A 19,269-nucleotide genomic window follows, 5' to 3' on the forward strand; every position below is an offset into this window, starting at 1 on the left:
AATTAGAAGGTTATCATTGCAGTGTTGCACTGCGTTTATACACTCACCAACAGTAGGAGCTGTGTTTACTGAGACCTGGCTGTGACCCTCTTCCAACCATGTGAACCAAGGGGATGGGAAGAGTCAGTTAAAGTTAGTCCTACAGTCTAGAGCCCAAACTAGACGTATTGTAATGGTAATATAACAACAGATAGGAACAGCGCAGCTCCATAGACAATCTTGGATAGATAACAGATAGCTAGATAGTCTAATGGCTTGAATTGAAGAAAGTTGTCATGCTAATTGCTATTTTGCTAACATGTTAACAAATTTGATTTGTTAACATGTTAGCAAGTGTAACATTAGCTTTTTTAATACCCTAAGGCAGATTATCTATCAGGAATTGGACCCTATGGGCTTACATATCTTTATCTTCCTCCGTCGTCTCTTCTTCAAGCCTCCTCTTTTGTCTTTTTTCATGTCCAGACAAATATTTTCTTCTCAGACATCATATCAATCAGTGTCAGGTCCCAGCGAGCCAGAATGTTGAATTGCATAACATATCTGCTACACTAATGTGCTACACAATTTGCTTATTTTGTAATTCTGTTTATTGTACCTTATACCAAGCTGTTCATGTAGAAAAAAAAATAAAGTTTCTGACCTTGTCTCTGTATATCTTTACTTGCTCAGATCATAATATGATAATAGACTGGGTCTTTCTCATAAATTGTTTGACTGTTTTTGCCAGATCAGAACAGAGTTTGGCAGCTTATTTTTATTTAAATTCCATTCAGCATACAATCAGTTCACTGATAAACACACATGATGGGGATTGTGTAATAACAAGTAAACTGCACAGGACATTTATTATGTGTTAAATAGAAAGCTTTAGTAACAATTTGATCCACTAAACTAAATTATTGTAATTATGGAGTTTAAAGATAGACTTGAGAATGAAATTGAGATCATTCCTGAACTATGTGTTGCAGAGTCAACAGCATTCACTCTAACCCAAACCCAAAGAGCCAAAGAGCCTTGATTTCTTGTAAATCACATGATTTGGGGGAAATCTGGCTGACTTGCACTGTCCAATGAGGTATGGTTACACATTGTGAAATAGAAACTAACACTTTCCATGCTGCAAGCCAAGAAATGTGTCACACATCTGAACACATTAGTATACATGTTATATCTGACTTTGATGATTTTCTCAGGGTATACATTGTTTTATCTTTTTAAATTAAAATATTAAAATAAACAGATGTTTTACATTTTACTGGCCTGACTCACAAGTTGACAGCAAGTTCCTTTTCTGCACATTATAAGAGACAGAATCACATTACAATACAACAAAACACAAACAGCTTCAGAGACACAGAGAAAACTTCAGTGGAGTACATAAGATGGTATTTGTGAGTTGAATCAGTGGTTGCAGGTTTGTCCTTTTATTGCCAGATAGTACATGCAACATGAGAAATCACATGAGGAATAGTACTTCTTTCTAAGTTATCTTGGAAGAAAATATAAACAGAGGGAGGGCACTGAGGGACCCAGCGATTGAGAAATACAGGGGTGGGTGACTAATAAAAACCTCAGTTAATAGAAAGCCTGTTTCAGAGCAGGCAAAGAAAAGGGAGCTGCACAATGAAGTGCTTCATCTTTTCGATACTGTTCCTGATCTTTATTATGGAATCTGAGTGTTCAACAGACAACGGGTAAATGTAGAAATAGCTGCATGAACATTATGTAATATAATTATGTACTAAATTATGTGATCATTTTTGTTGTAACTTTTTGTGTTTAATGCAAAGAGGCCTAAATGCTTTCTGTCTTCTAAGATCTGATATCATTGCGTATTAAATGTTTGTTTTCAGCATAATATATTTGTGTAATTTTGCCAGAATGAAATAGCAGATGTTTATCTATCTGAATAGAAGTTGATGAATACAAAATATGGTAATGAAGGATACAGTAAGTGCTAATTTTTACCTCTGTGTGCAGATTCTTCATCTCAGCCCCTGGAGTGTTTCATGTGGGTGTAAATGAGAAAGTGTTTGTCCAGATGGGAAGGTCTCATCTCAATAATCCTGTTACTCTCTACTTGGAGCATGAGACTACCAATACTCGTGTGTCTGTGCAGAAAAATGTCCTGTGTACAGTGGAAGGGGAGATCAAAACAGTTGAGCTCATGGTATGTGAAACTTCACTAACACAAAAAGCAAACTGTTAAAATAGGACTGAAATATCATTAACCCAAACCTAATTTGCATTTTTACAGATAGACAGAGAATTGATATCAAGATGTTCTCAAAGTCATGATTGTTCCTACCTTAACCTGGTGGCAGAGAGCCCCTCCTTCAGTGGCAGGAAGGCAACAAGGGTCTTTGTATCAAAACGCAGGGGCAATATCTTCATTCAGACTGATCAGCCAATCTACAGCCCAGCACAAGCAGGTGAATAGAAAGTCAACAAATGTAAAACAATGTGAAATAATAAATAAATACATTTTCCACTCTAAAGAAATAACAGTGACTGTTGATTATCTCTCTTCTAGTGAAGTACAGGATATTCACTCTTGACCACACATTCAGGCCTCATGAGGGAGTGTTCCTCATATCAGTATTTGTGAGTATAGCTTCTCTCAAGGAATAAAGAGCACTACACAAATTATTTTCATGGCTTTATTTCATGATTCATAGTCATTTTATGACAGAATGCTGCTGGAAACAGAATAATGAAGTCCCTGAAGTCGGTAAAGGGAGGAATACTCAAAGACACATTTCCCATACCTGATGTCTCTAAGTATGTAAAAACAGATTTACAAGAAACTGCCTCTAACATAACAAAACTAACCTTAACATAATAACACATGTATGTTTTATTTACAAAGGACAGGCACGTGGAAGATTACAGCACACTATGAAGATGATGAAGCAAATGTTGCTTCCCGAGAGTTCAGGGTCCAAAAATTTGGTAAGATAATTTAATTGAAGCAATTAAGGCTACTTTAAATTTAATTAACAGATGATTTTTCTTCTCAAAAACATTTCTTTCATTACCCACCCTAGTTTTACCAAGTTTTGAGGTGAACATCGCAATGGAGAAGAGCTATATTTTATTGAATGATGAACAGTTTAACTTCAAAATCTTAGCCAGGTAAGTGTTGATTATTTTCCTATTTAACTTACTTTACTGTGAAGTGTTCCTGTTAAAGCTGCATTCATCAGTTTTGGCAACAAACATAACGAAAGCTATAACTTTATGCCAGGAGACTCAGAAACAAACTGTATTCTTTATGAATTTGCTAACATTGCTGCCAGAGTTAGAGCTAACACTTGCCTAACATGACCTAGCTCTTAGACTTACACACCGAGACATGTTTTTACAGCCACTTGCTGAATGTACGCCTATAATTCACTGGTCTTTTTGCACTGGTGTAACAAAATGTTGTGTGTCAACCTGCTTGCTAATTTTATATCTAAAGTTAGAGGGTCAACAACTGGCTTGTCATAAAACCCCAAAATAAGCTATAAGTAGCTGAAAAGCTCTGTACAGCAGCGGATTTGTGTAATTGTGCATCATTAACTAATACCTTGTAATTTAATTTAATTAATATTAAAGATGTTGATTAATGCAGTTTTGATAAAAATGAACACTTAATGCTAGTCCACATATTTTACAATATAGGCTACTGTTCTAAGACTCTCCTTTTGTCTTAATTTAACAGTCACAATTTTCTAATGATTTTTCTCTAGGTATTCACACGGTGAGAAAGTTAAAGGAGCTTTCCACTGCCAGTTTGGAGTTGTAAAGAAAGATACAAGTGGTAAAAAAATGAAGCCTGCCATTATCAGTGGACTGAAGTTGACTGGTTCGGTGAGCAAACATCTGTTTAAAATGTATATCGCAGCTCATTTTAAGATCTGAGATCAGATAATCTGGCAACATATTGCATCTCTTAAGTGTTAAGAGTATTTGAAAATCAACACCTCATGCCGTTTCTTACAGGTCCAGAATGAAACTGCAACAGCTTCTCTCAGGATGGCAGACTTACGTGAGCACCTCCAACAACAGAAGAACCAAACCCTCTCTAAATTACAGCAAAGTGGAGCACAACTCTACGTGGGAGTATTTGTCACCAACATACAAAGTAAAGGACACCATGTCACTCTTTATACAATTGCTTTTAGTCATCATAATACCCTAAAATGATTTGGTGTTTTGTGTACAGCAGTATGTTCTCATGTGCTGATGATGTTTTATCAAACGACAGCAAAAATATTTGGTGGTTTGTGTGTAGCCGTATGTGCTGTGCACAGTAAAGTATGATGTTTACTCACGGTTGGTGTTGCGACAGCTAGCTTCTGTTTTTTGCTATGCACCTTGAGGGCACTGCACTGACACGGGATGTTGCAAAATGGTGTTTAATGTGTTGAAATACAGTGGTGTATCAAGATAAAATGAATTACCAGAATCCTATATTGTATAGAATCTATGCCAAAATTACAGCAAAACTATGCATATACCCATATGAAATTGCTATAGGAATATGTTAGTGACACTATAGCAGGTCTTATATCCAAAAATAACTATGATTCCTGATAATCCAAAATGAGCAATAACTACATTTTATTACTGCTACTACTAGTATAATAATAATAATAATAATAATAATAATAATAATAATAATAATAATAATAATAATAATAATAATAATAAATTGTCTCAACATTTAAAATAAAAATACAAAGAGGATATTGGGAATATTATTGTGATTTTCATTGCATCTAATATGTGCATTTTTTGGTCCAGGTGGTGAAATACAAGAGGCAGAAGTTTACATTCCTATCATCTCCCACAAGTACAACATCGACCTATCTCGAACACGCTCATATTTCCTTCCTGGATATCCTCTAGATTTGGTGGTAGGCATGAAATTGACAAAAATGGGCACACAGCTATGTACATGTCTTGACTTTGTATGTAAAACATTTTGTTTGTTGTTATTATAGGTCGTCCTGCGTCTCCCAGATGGCTCCCCAGCAGCTGGAGTGCCAGTAAAGATTGATGTAGCAGCATCTTCAGAGAAATTTTGGCAAGGCACCACCAACCAGGAGGGGGCAGTGTTTCCTGTGTTTAATATTCTCAATGAAGCTCAGATTACTGTTGAAGTTAGTATCTCTTAACAGTGTTATCAATTGATAAACCACTGGATTTTGCTTTTGTTCAGTTGAACTCTTTACACCCTCACTTCATCAGGTGTCAGCAGATGACCAGATGGAGAGGAAAGTAATTCGCCGAGCTTCATCTCCAAGTGGCAGCTACCTTTACCTGAGTATTACCAACAAGATGTACTCTGTGGGCGAGTTACTGTCTGTAAATTACAACACCATGAATGGCCAAAAACATGGGTTTATATATTACATGGTGAGACATATCTGAGTCAATACATCAGGGTTTGTTTTGACAAAGGGAAGCAACGTTTTTTTTAAATATGTAACATTTTTATGTTGTAGGTCTTAAGCCGTGGGATCCTAATAAAACAGGGTTCTCTCAGAATTGGTACTTCAGTTAAAGACAACCTACAGATAACGCCTGATATGGTGCCATCCTTCCGTCTGATTGGCTACTACTACGACCAGCATGGTAACATCGTTGCTGACTCGGTGTGGGTAGATGTCAGGGATGAATGTGAGATAAAGGTCAAGGTGAGTAAACAGAACAGAGTGAGACAGTAAATCAACTGAACTTTGCCTCTGTTGATTGTGTGTATTTTAAAAGGTTAATTATGTATAAGTAGGACACTTGCTGTTGTTTTGCATTTGTTATAACTGGGGTGGGAAGGATAGTCAAGATAATGTAAATACTCAATGAAATCAACTTTAGCTTTCAACACAAAATATATCATTTGGTTTATTCTAGGTTAGTTTCAACTACTGAACACAGCCAATGTGTTTACATGGATACATTTAGATGTTTATTGAATTAACCTTGATCTTGGACACAGGCATTTAAAAATCTCTGTATAATATTTAAACTTTCATTCAGGTAGAACATAAAGGACAATTGGAACCTGGAAAACAGGCTACGCTAAACTTTGATTTACATGGTCAGAAAGCCAGAGTGGCTTTGCTGGCTGTGGATAAGGCCTTCTACGCTCTCCACGCCGATAATAAACTCACAGCCAAACAGGTAACACCTTCACACTTTCACACACTCCTTTCACACTTTGACGTTATTTAATTTACCCATATACAGTATATCCAAGCTCTTGTTCCCACTTTTCAGGTGTTTTCCTCTATGCAGTCAAATGACCTTGGTTGCTCATACAGTGGAGGATCTGACCCTGCATCTGTACTAACAGAGGCTGGCCTGTCTTTTGTATCTCAGTCCCAGTCAGGGTCTAAAAGGAGTATGACAAAAACACTATTTATCTTCATTTAATTTTTTATGAGAATAAATCTTCATCAAGTTTAGATTTTGTTATACAGTATTTGTTTGACCTTATTGGATGTAATAAAGGAGAATGGTGCTGAATACAGCAGTTAAGAAATTACATTTAAAGACAATGTTTACCTTTTCAGCAAATTATTATTATTTTTTACAATGCCGACAACCAGCTTTTCACTCACTTATCCCATGCTGGGCTTTAATTATGTTGTACTACTTTTCCAGGTCTTGGCTGTGATTCCCAATCTGCACGACAAAGACGCTCTGTGGACCTTCAACAGGAAATGATGACCTTAAGTAAGACAACATTCTAGTATTACAACTCCAGTCTGAGAATTATCTTACATTAGCAAGATAATTAGTAAGATAATTCTGGTCTGAACATGCTTTATAAATGTCTTTTTCTTTTTGTCACTTTCAGAATCCAACTTTTCTAATGAGAAGTTGCAAGACTGTTGTGTTCAAGGGTTTTCTCTCATCCCTATGAGACGAACATGTCAGGAAAGAGCTAAGAGAGTCTTTCTGGTGAAAGAAAATCCTGTTTGTGCAGAAGCCTTTTTAAAGTGCTGCCTTGAAGGAGAGCGTCTGAGACAAAAAAAGATACAAGAGGATGCCCTGAAAGGATTTGGCAGAAGTGAGATCAAACTGTCATGTGGACCTTAAATACTTTACACATTCACTTAAATAGAGTTCAGTAATTGTGGCATGATTATCGCCTAGTTTAATCACAAACTTTGTATTTTCTCATTTTTAGCTGCAAGCACTGCTGACATTGAAGAGTTCTTCTTTGACACTGCTTCTCAGTACATTCGACGATTTTTCCCCCCAAGCTTTGCATTCACAGAATTTGATGTTAATGTCAAAGGAAGGTAAGAGGTGGACTGTGAACCTTTATATTTTCTGTAATATTTTCTTTTTTTAGTTATAACAATTAAAATCTTTTGCTACCCCAGTTTTTCTTCATATTATTTTCATTTCTTACTGTTACTGCTGAGAATTTCAGCTTTTTCTACTGTTCAGTGTGAGTGAATCTGGTCAATTACATTGCCTTAACTCTACAGTATAAACTTTAAGTAGATAAAGCATTAGTCAGATGCATTTTACCACCAATTAATAAATTCTATCTTAAATGAAAACCTTTAGTTATTCTTTGGCCTTGCCTGATTCCATCACCACATGGGAGATTCAGGTCGTCACTTTATCTGCAGCCACCGGTAATAACAGCTTCCCATTTCACAAATGCATCTCGATATTTGATTGAGGAGCTTCTCATTAATAACTGCAATTGACTTATTCTATGTTTCCTTCAGGTTTCTGTGTAGTTAAGCCACCTGAGGTCAAAGCATTTAAGAGGGCATTTGTGTCTCTGAGACTGCCTTACTCAGTGAAAAAATACGAGCAACTATCCATTTCGCCTGTTATCTACAACTATGACTCTGACAGCCTACAGGTAGCTATAACCTAATGTTGACATTAAGAAGCACTTAAAACGATACTCACCAAATGTACAAACTGAATTAAACAAATACATTTTTAGTGTTATTTTTCTCTGTGGACACCTGCATTTTTATAGGTAGCAGTTCATATGGAACAAACTGAAGGACTTTGCTCCCCCGGATCAGCCACCACTACATCTTTTGTCAACATTACTGTGGAGCCACAGTCTTCCCAGTTTGTGTCCTTCTCTGCTGTCCCCATGGTAACTGGCTCCATACCCATCAAAATACGTCTCTATGATATAGAGAATGAGAGAGGGATAGATGGAGTTGAGAAGGCTTTGAATGTGTTGGTGAGTGACAAAAACATTATCTCTGCAAATAATATATTAATAATTCTATAATAGAGGCCTACCTGACGAAATAAATATGAAAACTTATAAGTCTTAAGTCTAATTGGCTCTAAATCTCTAAAAACTACTTGCTTTTCTTGGCCCTCCATATGTGACATATCATCATTTTCTTATAACCCCTGAACACTTTAATCTTAAAGAAAAACATTAATAACATTGTCAGCTGTTATCTTTTATCAAGACTTACTGGTGACAGCTTTATTTTATTCATATTTACACATTGATAAAATAATTTGTTGGTTTTAATGTAATCTCTGTGCTTGTGTGCTAATTATTGTATGCCTTAACTGATTGAGTACCAGGGATGGACAGATAGATACTGCAGGATTGATACATCAATACTCATAAGCTACTCATTTGGTATCTATTCCTTTAAAAAAATATCAATTATAAAGTTATATGAATGTGTCATGTTATTTGCCTTTAAATGTAATGATCTTTTATTCACATTACATAAGAAATGATCAGTATCTTAAAGCCGTACTGGGTACATAGTATTAAAATATTGACCAAAGAGCATATTTGTGTACTATTATTGTTAACTTAATTCAACATGCTATTCCACTTGAAAATTTCCCCCTGTATGGCCAGGGATATAATAACGTGGCTCTATTTTCTCATGTTGTAGACAGAAGGACTAGAAAAGAGAGTAGAAGAAACCCAAGTGTTTAAATTAGATGGTGAGTAGTATTTCTAAATGATACTTTCTTGACAGTCATGATTTTCATTCTTCCATATATTTTACATCTGCTTTAATCTATTTCTCTCTATCTTGATAGGGAGGAGCAGTCAGACTATCGCTATTGATGGAACTTTACCAGATGACATTGTGCCCGACTCTAGCTTCAATATTTTCATTTCAGTGGAAGGTATGTGTTGTTAGACACAGACTCATAATCACAGACCTTTGTAAATGACAGTGTCTTATTTTTTCAATGCTCTCATCTGACAGGGGATGGATTTGGCAGTTCACATGTGAAGAACCTTCTTTCTCCTGAGAAGGTTGCTAGCCTGATCGTATTGCCTACAGGATGTTCAGAACAGACAATGATAGGACTGGCCCCTACAGCTATAGCCGTCCGCTACCTTGACCTTAGTGAGCAATGGTTTGACCTGCCTGCTGGTGCCAGAGATGATGCTCTTGATAAAATTGAACATGGTAAGAACACATCAAGCAGTTCATTGCCTATATATTTATTCTTTTATGAACTCCATTTTTTCTGTCACTAAGAACACACATTTAGAGTGAGAATAAAAAAGTTGGAGCAATACATTAAGGTACAATGTGTAAGACTTTCAGATTTCATAATTTTAGGTTAAAACATCAAGCAACAACAAACAATATCAACAGAATGCAAAGAAGTAACAGTTCTGACATATCAAAGATGTCTATGTATTGTCTGTGAAGGTTCTCAGTCATCCAGGTCACGTCACTGTGACTTTTTACCCAGCTGTATAATCACAGTGGAAGAGGGTGGGAAAAATACTATTATTTATATTAATTGTTTTGTATGTTTGAGTCTTCTGTGCAGCACTTTGGTAACTTTGAGTTTGTAAAATGTGCTATAGAAATAAAGTGGATTGGATTGGATAAAATGGGACCTTTAAAGAGATCATATTATGATCATTTTCAGGTTCAAAATCTTATTTAGGGTTGTACCAGAACAGGCTTACATGGTTTCATTTTCAAAAAAGACCATTTGTCATACTGCACATTGCTGCTGCTCCTCTTTTCACCCTCTGTGTTGAAGGCTTAGTGTTAGCTATGGAGTGATACATTTTGCCTCTACAAGATCTTTGTTGGGAGTTGCACCTGCACAGTTCCTAGTTAAGGACTACTAGCCAATCAGAAGCAGAGTAGGGCGGGTCATGAGAATATGTAAATAAATGTATATCTCCTTACCAGCTTAGAAACATGGACTGGAGCAAGAGTTTCAAAGTGGTGAGTTATTAATCTGTAACAAATGTAGATTTCATCTATAAGGTTTTAATATGTCCATTGACTGCCTGGAGGGTAGCTAGTGTTTGGAAGGGAGAGGAGAGGCAACAGGCGGACAACTTGTCACTGTGTGTTTTTCCACCGGTGTTTTTGAGGGCGTGTTGGACTAGCTGCTTGGGGCATTTTGCATGTCATAATTTTTTCTGTTTCTTATTTCATGTTAGTGTTGTGTGATGTTATGAACTTTGCACCCTCTACAGGTCACTAATAAGGTTATAGACTTTTTTTTAACAAAGTAAACACTTTCTTTGTCAGGTTTTATGAGGATTTTAACATTCAAGACAAAGGAAAAGGCATATCCACCATTTCGTACACTGCATCCTAGTAATTGGTGAGTATTTGTTTAAAGCAGCCTTAATAATTTTTGATGTAAGGTAGTTATTTCCGGTATCTTACATAGTAAATCAACTTTCCTCATTTACAATTACTCAAATAGTAGGCTAAATCTGCTTTCCATCCACTCTTCTCCCTTGTTTTTCTTTCTCTTGTCCTCAGGTTGACTGCACTTGTAGTGAAAGTGCTATCGTTGGTGGCGGAGCGTCAGAGAGTGGCTTTTGGAGTGCAGGGCAGGAAGGCTAGGGTTGTACCAGATGAAGAGATCAGGCAGCCAGTTAGTTACTTGCTCTCAGTACAGAAGGCTGATGGGTCATTTGGTGACCCTTATCCAGTGCTACGCAGAGGAGTTTTGGTAACCTCGACTGCATACATGTTAGAACTTTGTTAGATGTGGCAACAAATCTGGTAGCAGTAATTTGAATACAGTATTGTCTGTGTGTGTTTAATGTAGGAAGGAAGAGACAAAGAAGCATCCATGACGGCTTTCATAACTCTTGCACTTCACCGGTCCCTTCAATTCTTGCACACCGAAGGGAGAAATAATGCGGTGAGATAATTTGTTCCTGACTGAAATATCCGGCACTGAATGGGCTTCTCATGAGGTTTTATACAGATAATGATTTTGTCCAGAGGTCATTCAGTATTTTGATTTATGGCTAAATACCTGCAAAATTAATTGAATGTCCTATCAGCCTCAGCTGTAATTTGTGTTTAGAGCTACATAGCAAATCTTAGCATTCTAAAAAGCAAAAAATAAGATGGTGACAATAATAAGCACTATACATGCAAACCTCCATGTTAGCATGCTTAACATTTAGCTCAAAGCACACATTGCCTATGTACAGCCTCACAGCCGCAAGCATGGCTGTTGACACTTAGCCTTGTTAATGCTGTAGTTTTATATTAAACATAATTTAATGCACTATAGTCAATGCATAATTTGCAAAGTACATCAGTTAAAAAACACTGACTGCCTACATTCTATTTTCTAACAGGAAGCAAGCATTTCAAGATCAACAACATATCTCCTGTCACACCTTGAGGAGCTTCAGCATCCCTATGCTGTTGCCATTACAGCCTACTGCCTTGCCGTTTGTCTGCCAAAGGAAACAGATCATTCATCTGCCTGGGCAAAACTTCAAGCCCTGGCTAGTGAAGGCAGGTCCAATCAAATCAAATAGGTGTAGGTGATATGGATATAATATGGAATTTAATATTGCTTTAAAGCAGCCCTTCGAATTGCTTTACAGTATTACCTAATACACCCCGATGTATTAAAGTGATATCTTTCATGGTCTAAACACTGTGGCAGAACATTTGACAGTGGACCATTTTATATTATCTCACATATTTACATATCGCCCAACCCTAAGCGCAACCAGAGCAACTACATTTGGTCAAAATGTAAAGTTCAACAAAAGGGTGTATCACAATATGTCATTGTTTGAAATAGTTTTAATTAGTGCTTTATGTCCATTGTCAGGGAAGAATGGCTGTTATCTGTGGACAACTGATGCCAATCAGAATCGGGAGAGGGCAGATGGCATCACAGTAGAGACTACAGCCTATGCCCTCCTAACAGCAGTGGAACTTGGGCATACCGAGTGGGCAGACAAAGCAGCCTGCTGGTTAACCACCCAAGAAAACTATTTTGGAGGCTACAAGTCATCACAGGTGATTGGAATGCTAGATGTTTGAAACCAAAGAATTCATGTCTTTGGGCATAGCCACTGTATCCTCTGTGTGATCACACAGTCCAGATTAACCATTAGAAAATGTTATTAATGTTTTATTACTATGCCCAGGATACCATCGTGGCACTGGAAGCCCTCGCGGAGTATGAGCTAAAGAGGTCTGTCAGTCCTGAAGCCAATCTAATAGCAGAGTTCACCGTCCCAGGAAAGAACGACATTGTAAAGCTTGTACTGGAAAATAAGAAGGAGAAGGTGGAAACAGACCTTAAGGTATCATAGAGCACTGTCAGCATTTCTCTTAAAAATGTACATATTTTACCTCATTCTTAGATGACTTACTTTTATATTGTTTTTTTGTCCCAGAAACTTACAGGGAACAACATTGTTGTGCAATTGACTGGAAAAGGCGATACCAAACTAAAAGTAAGTGTGATTATTGTTTTATTTATATGCTGGAAGACAGCCATCATTTACAGTAATCATCAAACTGTTTGGCAGGTTGTGAAGGCTTACCATCTACTGGATCCCAAGGACGATTGTAACCAAGTGTCTATCAGCGTCACAGTGGAGGGGAAAGTGAAGTACACTGGTGAGCTTTTATCACTAATAACAAATTGCAACCACTTGTATTTCTCATAAAAGCTACACAGTTACATTAACCTCTGTATCTGTAGCTAAGGTGATAGAAAATTATGAATATTATGATGACTACGATAATGACGAGGAGAAGGAGGCACGAGTACCACGGTCAGCTATTGAGTGGTTTGATGCTCGCACCCGAAACAGGAGAGATCTTGATAACAACTTAAATTCAGACAAGACTGTCACCTACAGAATCTGTGTCAGGTTAGTTAATGAGGTTCACATCTCTTGATCTTTAAAAGTATTCATGAGACAATGCACTTGTCTCAGCCCATATTTTTCATTGTTTTCCTGTGTGTAGTCATAGCCTGAACAGCAATCTCACAGGAATGGCCATTGCTGACATCACACTTCTGAGTGGATTTGAGGCTGTAACTGAGGACCTGGACAGGGTTAGTAGCTCTCTTCCTCCTCTACTTCATTATTGTCTTCCTCAGTGCAAAGTAGGAGGAGCTATTATGGGTACTTCATGTCTGCTTTAATATCAAAAACTCAATTTCTTTTCTCCTCGTAGCTAAAACTGCAACCTGAACAATATATTTCTCATTATGAGGTCTCCTATGGAAGAGTGCTGATTTACTTCAATGAGGTAAGGCTCAAATCTATTTAGATAGACAAAAATATTCCATGTTCATTACTAAAAGATTTCTTCTCTCACTCTAGCTCTTTCAATCAGAGGAATGTATTAGTTTTGATGCTATACAGAGAGTACCAGTTGGCCTCTTACAGCCTGCTCCAGCTGTGTTCTATGATTATTATGAACCAAGTAAGCTTTTTATTTGACATTTTCTCGCATTGTTTGCATAGTTTGCCAATATAGAAGGGTCATCTTTGTCTAATTTACTAGGAATGTATAGACTGTTTGTGCTTTCCTCGCAGACAGAAAGTGTACTGTGTTCTACAACGCCCCACAAAGAAGCAAGATGGTCTCCAAACTGTGCTCAGAGGATGTGTGCCAATGTGCAGAAAGTAGGCCATTACTTTCACAGTCCCATACTGACAAACACCTTTGAATAAATGTAGCTTTATGTTACAGGTTTGTGTTAAGAATTAAAAATGCATTATGTTCATCTTTTCTTTAGGACCCTGTCATAAAGTACAAAATACATTCAAATCAGAAAGAGGTCGAAAAATCACAACAGAATACCGTTTTCAACATGCTTGCTTCTTCCCTACAGTTGATTACGGTCAGTATTGCACAAAGACATTATGGTGCAAAGTAACAACATCCAAGAACAATCCATTCTTTCATAGACCCATACTGACCTAGAATCACTACTAATTACTAAAATCAAGGGGAACTGGACTTGGTTGAAGATATTTAAAGCTAATCATAAAAGAGGGTTATTTAGTTCTGACCGACTGGCAGGGAATCCCAGCCATTTAACTTCTTTGGGTTTGTTATCCAGGTGTTAGATACGCTTGTTTTGTTAGTACTCCTCATTGTTATAATAATTGTTGTGGTCGTTGGCGTCACTTGAGGCCAAGTCTAAACAACTGCATTACATTTTTTAATGCGCATTTTGAAGTGTCACATTAGAAAAGGTTCATGGAAATGGCAAAATTCTAAAAAAAAGTTTTCGCGCTCGCTTGAGGATTTTGCCTTTGTCGAAAAAGAGGAAGATGGAAACACTGACCGAACAAGTTCTGACATAGCGAACTCACATCAGCTGTTTCCGCTGTTGGCGTCTTGCCGGATATTCCTATTATGCGTGGAGACATGGCCGTTACATGCACTCAAATCACTTTTTTGAGTAAATTGGACTTTTCAGAGTAGTTTTAATGCATCATACTCTTACTCTTACTTGAGTAGTTTTTTAAGAGAAAAATCTTTCACTAACAAAGACCACGCCTACGAACGTAGAAGGTTAGCAATGGTTTATTGCTTGTAATGGAGCCGAGATAGATTGTATGAAAAGAACGGATTGAGTGCCCGGAGGGTCGGCTGAGGGATGTAGGGATGGGGGAGAGGGTCGAGGGATGAGGGGTAGGGGTCGAGGTGTGATGGATGAAGGGTTGAGGGGAAGACAGGGGAGGGATGAAGGGGAGGAGTCGGATCCACGCCGATGGATGCGTGAGTGAAGAGCAGACCGGTGTATACTGGCGAGAAGGTGTGCGGGAACCGGTGGAGTTGAGACTCGGGGTGGGGGAGCCGTCTCTTAGTCCGAGGACGTGCGGAAACCTGTATGCAGACAAAGAGAGGGAAGGGAGCCGAGGGAGAGAGAGAGAGAGAAAAAGAAAGGGATTTGGGAGGGAGGGATGAGAAAGCCGAGACGCTGGAGGTGAACAGAGAAGGTGTGCTTAAGTAGGCCTATTAGGTGTGCGGAAATTGGATGAGTTTGAGGCGTGGCCTTAGTTCCCTAATCTAGTTTATAAAACTTAATTTAATTTTACTCGGCTACATTTGGATAAATTCATTGCAATACTTTGCTACTTATTTATTTATTTATCGCAGTCAAGCATGTCACATGTCTCTGTTAGAGCAGAATATCATTATTATTATGACTTTGAAATAGTGCTAGCAGCTCATATTTAGGATACAGATTAAAATCTAGTGCACCATGCAGCCAGCCCTGTCTCATGCCCTGGAATGAGACTCTGTTGGTGCAGCGTTGAAGACACAGAGCTGACAAAGAGCAGGGTCTGCTGTGTTAATGCTAATATTTTTAATAATAAATAGCACATATTATACACAGTATATCATGCTTAAAAACTCCTCCTGCTTTCTGTCTTAATCTAAATATTCAAGCTAACAGTGTAGGAGCAGTCTGCATTTAACTAGTCATGCTCAATGGTGTAGCCTGGTGAAGACAGACCAAACTATGCACACACATAAAAGACAAACTACTCTTTTTTCATGTGGATGTAACTGATATAATGTTTCATACACAGATGATCTAAAGTAAGAAGTGAACACACCTCTGTTTAATAGGCAAAAAATTATGAAACATCACAGAATTATCTCCTAATTTTTATAATTTTATTTTAATTTAATATCGGAGACAACAAGAAAAGAATTTGTATTTTTATACAATCTTTACTAATTGGAGTACTAATATTAATGCAATATTTTGTAATTACACTTGACGGATATACACTGGGAATATTGTCCTGGTGTAAATGTGGCAGGTTATCTAATCAGGAGATGATGACTTGTCATTTCATCACAAATAAATAAGTGTATGTTCGCTTCTTTACCTTCACCTGAGAAAGACCATCTGAGATAGCGGTGGCAGGACAAACAGCACCCCAGCTGAACAAATAGCTGGAAAAGCTAGAGCAGATAATAAATAAACAACACCCAAAGATCAGTCTACTGGAGAAACTACAACCTTTAGATCCGGTTGGTTCTGTTGCTCCACAGTGATTTTACAGTGATGGCACAGCATGTTTTGGGCATCACCCCTAAGCCTTAACGGCAGGAAAACCCAGTTAATATGACCTCAGAATCATTATAGATACTACTGTTCATGTTTGCCTTTTGTGTCTTCATTTTACAGCTTCTGACATTTATCTGTAGACATTAACATAAAAAATAGGCAACATGAGAAACCTCCTCCCTTCTGAGGTGCATTTTACTTGCACATTAAATCCAAAAAGAAACGTCTCCTCATTAGCTTAAAAGGACTAGTTTGCGTCACTAATTAGCTTTACTAACGTCAGCTCCTCCAGTCACCACCGTCCTTTCTGACAGACTGAAAACTGAAAAATAATTTAATCAGTCTGTACAGGACAGAGCTGCAGGCTTCGCCAGTTTAGTCCAAGTTTGTACCTGATGTTCTGAACATTGGACAAGTAGGCAGTAATAAAATACAGCTTCCAGTTACTTTCTATAAATTGAGGTAATGTTAAGTTACATAGCAGCTGTGTAGCTGCTGTAGAAGCTGCTCAGCTGCGCAGTCTGAAGGGGAGGGCGTTAGCTAACTTAGCGCTGTTTCCAGCAGGTGGGAAACAACAGACTTTTCTTGGTCTTGAGAAGCTAACACACTGTAACAGACACCGTACATTTACTGCCAGAATATTTTCTTCTGCTCGCGTTCACCGTCACTTTCTGCCGCTCGGACAATCAAACACTCGCTACGTACCTCCTAATTCAGAGTACGCTGCATATCTTCTGCATAGAACGAGGAGAGGAAGCGAGCGGAGCATTGAGTGCTGCCGTGCTCGCACAGTGTGCGAGTGAAAACATTTGTAGCACATTGTTTAATGATCGTGGGAAATTTTAGTAGTGAATGCATATAGAGGAACACTGAAGTTACTCGCTACTCAAGTAATTTTTTTAGTAAATACTTTTGTACTCCTACTTAGTCCTCCAACTCCTAATTAGTTATTTTGATGACCACTATAACCTCTACTTGAGTACTTGGTTTTGCAAAGTAACAGTAGGCCTACTTACTTGAGTACAGTTTTTGGCTACTCGACACAGGGACGTGCACAGGGGGGTTGCTCTGGTTGCCCGGGCAACTGCCCGTTTGCCTTTCCTGACTCAAGTTGCCCTTCCGACTCGCCCTTCCGAGAAAAAATAAAAAAATAAAAAAATAATCGCGATCGCAAAGCCTCATTCACTTCCATTCGGGCACCGAAAGTGAAAGTCAGTAGGGGAAGGGCAAACTCTGTTTAAGTGGCTGCACTGCTGCAGCGCTGCCTGCACGTCAGTCGATTCTGTTCCCTACCGGAATTCCTGTTTCCTTCCTTTATGCAATCATACTACAACAAATCATGCGTAGTTTTGCCCAGTTACCATACGTGATACGTACCAACAGAAGTGAATACAAGCTAGAAGCGCAACTGAATGTACGGGAAGCCAAAAGGTTAAAAAAGGATTGTATTTTTTTCCGAAATCTAAGCGGTTTTTTTTATTTAATATTTTATTAGAAGCGAGTTTTCCCCATCTGTCAATTCAATCTAGATTATTTATTTTCAAATAAAAAATAATAATGATTAAAAAAAACAATAAACAATAATATAAGGAACTCTTTTTCTCATATGTATTTTGGTGACATTTATATTGTTAATACATTTTGGATACTGTGTTTAGTGCCTTTTTTCAGGTCAGAGCAACTGCCCTTCAAAATTCCTGTGCACGTCCCTGACTCGACACGTATGGAATCTTTTCATTATCACCTGTATTGGTGTTCTTCCTGGATCTTGTGGCTGTTTTCACAAATGTGTTCAGGTGTTGTTGCTAATAATGGGCATTCAGACTTGGTCTCACATGACCACAACGACTGTCATTACAACAGTCAGGAGCACTAACAAACTAAGGAGTATCCATCCCCTTGACAACAACCCCATAGAGGGTAAATGGCTGAGATTCCCTGCCAGTCAGTGACTTTAATCTTCCTTGGATAGCTATGACTTGGATGTGAGAATCTTCACATGTTAATTAATCAGTTGTTAATAAATGATTAATTCTTGTTTCATTTCAGCGTACATTGTAGAAGTCCTTAATGTTTCTCTGAAGAGTAACTTTGAGCTGTACAAAACAAATGTAAACGAGGTACTCAGATCACGTAAGTAAACTGTAACACTGGCCTTTAAATAGTTGTGCACAATTATATATGCTTATGCTTTGAAGACCATAAATATAATCATCATACAATAATGTTTTTACCAGATGGAGATGTCCATGTGACTGAAAATTCTGTTAGAGTGTTTGCTAAGAGGCGTCAGTGTAAAGGACAGTTAGATTTGGGAAAACAGTTTCTCATCATGGGCAAAGATGGCTCCACCACCGACTCAAATGGAATGTAAGTATATTCAGTAATATTTATGGAAGTATAATTTTACACTGATTGATTCTGACTCTGGTCACTCTCTTTTTGTAGGATGCAGTATCTGTTGGAATCAAACACCTGGGTTGAAAAAAAGCCTTTGGAAGAAGAATGTAAAAAATCTCGTCATCATAGCACTGCCTGCACAGGGTTTAATACATTTACAAATGAGTACAAGATTGATGGCTGCAGACAGTGAAACAGAATTTGTTTCATTTGACTTTAATTTTCAGTTTAGTGTAACTCAGTGCAGTAGTTTCCCATGAGATGCACATTCAGCATGGGTGCTGAGCTTTTTTTTTTTTTTTTACTGTTTATACACTTGGCTTGTTGTTGGCGATGTGAAATTATAACATGAAATTAAATTTGTATGTTCTTAATTCTTTTTTGCACATCTGGACATGATACATGTGCCACAGACATTTGATACATGTAGGTAAACTCTGCTGCATGGACTGCTTCCCTGATGGTCACTTCCTGTTGCCAGTAGGTGGTGCTATGACTATAGGTGTATTTAGGCAGGTAGATGTGTTCAGGGTGGGT

The 19,269-nt window shown here is 37.8% G+C and overlaps 1 protein-coding gene across 2 annotated transcripts; it reads left to right on the forward strand.

Annotated features, from left to right (window-relative positions):
- Positions 1 to 1,539: 1,539 nt before the first annotated feature.
- Positions 1,540 to 19,095, forward strand: LOC119897763 (complement C4-like). 2 transcript variants are annotated; one of them, XM_038711699.1, is made up of 41 exons: positions 1,540 to 1,697; positions 1,984 to 2,173; positions 2,261 to 2,435; positions 2,537 to 2,607; positions 2,696 to 2,784; positions 2,873 to 2,955; positions 3,051 to 3,138; positions 3,738 to 3,858; positions 3,991 to 4,132; positions 4,795 to 4,907; positions 4,995 to 5,153; positions 5,242 to 5,409; positions 5,499 to 5,690; positions 6,031 to 6,174; positions 6,271 to 6,394; positions 6,658 to 6,729; positions 6,854 to 7,066; positions 7,187 to 7,301; positions 7,576 to 7,646; positions 7,743 to 7,882; positions 8,006 to 8,221; positions 8,910 to 8,961; positions 9,061 to 9,150; positions 9,234 to 9,440; positions 10,536 to 10,611; positions 10,776 to 10,968; positions 11,068 to 11,163; positions 11,612 to 11,774; positions 12,100 to 12,290; positions 12,422 to 12,580; positions 12,674 to 12,733; positions 12,809 to 12,899; positions 12,985 to 13,156; positions 13,254 to 13,344; positions 13,467 to 13,541; positions 13,616 to 13,718; positions 13,832 to 13,921; positions 14,035 to 14,139; positions 18,382 to 18,465; positions 18,570 to 18,702; positions 18,781 to 19,095. In XM_038711699.1, the coding sequence occupies exons 1-41, from the start codon at positions 1,627 to 1,629 to the stop codon at positions 18,923 to 18,925; spliced, it is 5,133 nt and encodes a 1,710-aa protein (XP_038567627.1). In that variant the 5' UTR covers positions 1,540 to 1,626; the 3' UTR covers positions 18,926 to 19,095. The 2 variants fall into 2 exon arrangements, 1 of the variants encoding a protein (XP_038567627.1); XR_005443434.1 differs by lacking the exons at positions 18,570 to 18,702; positions 18,781 to 19,095 and having other exon boundaries at positions 13,810 to 13,921; positions 18,382 to 18,433.
- Positions 19,096 to 19,269: the final 174 nt, after the last annotated feature.

This window comes from Micropterus salmoides, unplaced genomic scaffold (genome assembly GCF_014851395.1).
Source record: "Micropterus salmoides isolate LMB-PRFRI ecotype aquatic unplaced genomic scaffold, ASM1485139v1 Ms_hic_scaffold_11, whole genome shotgun sequence".
NCBI classification, from domain to species: Eukaryota; Metazoa; Chordata; class Actinopteri; order Centrarchiformes; family Centrarchidae; genus Micropterus; species Micropterus salmoides.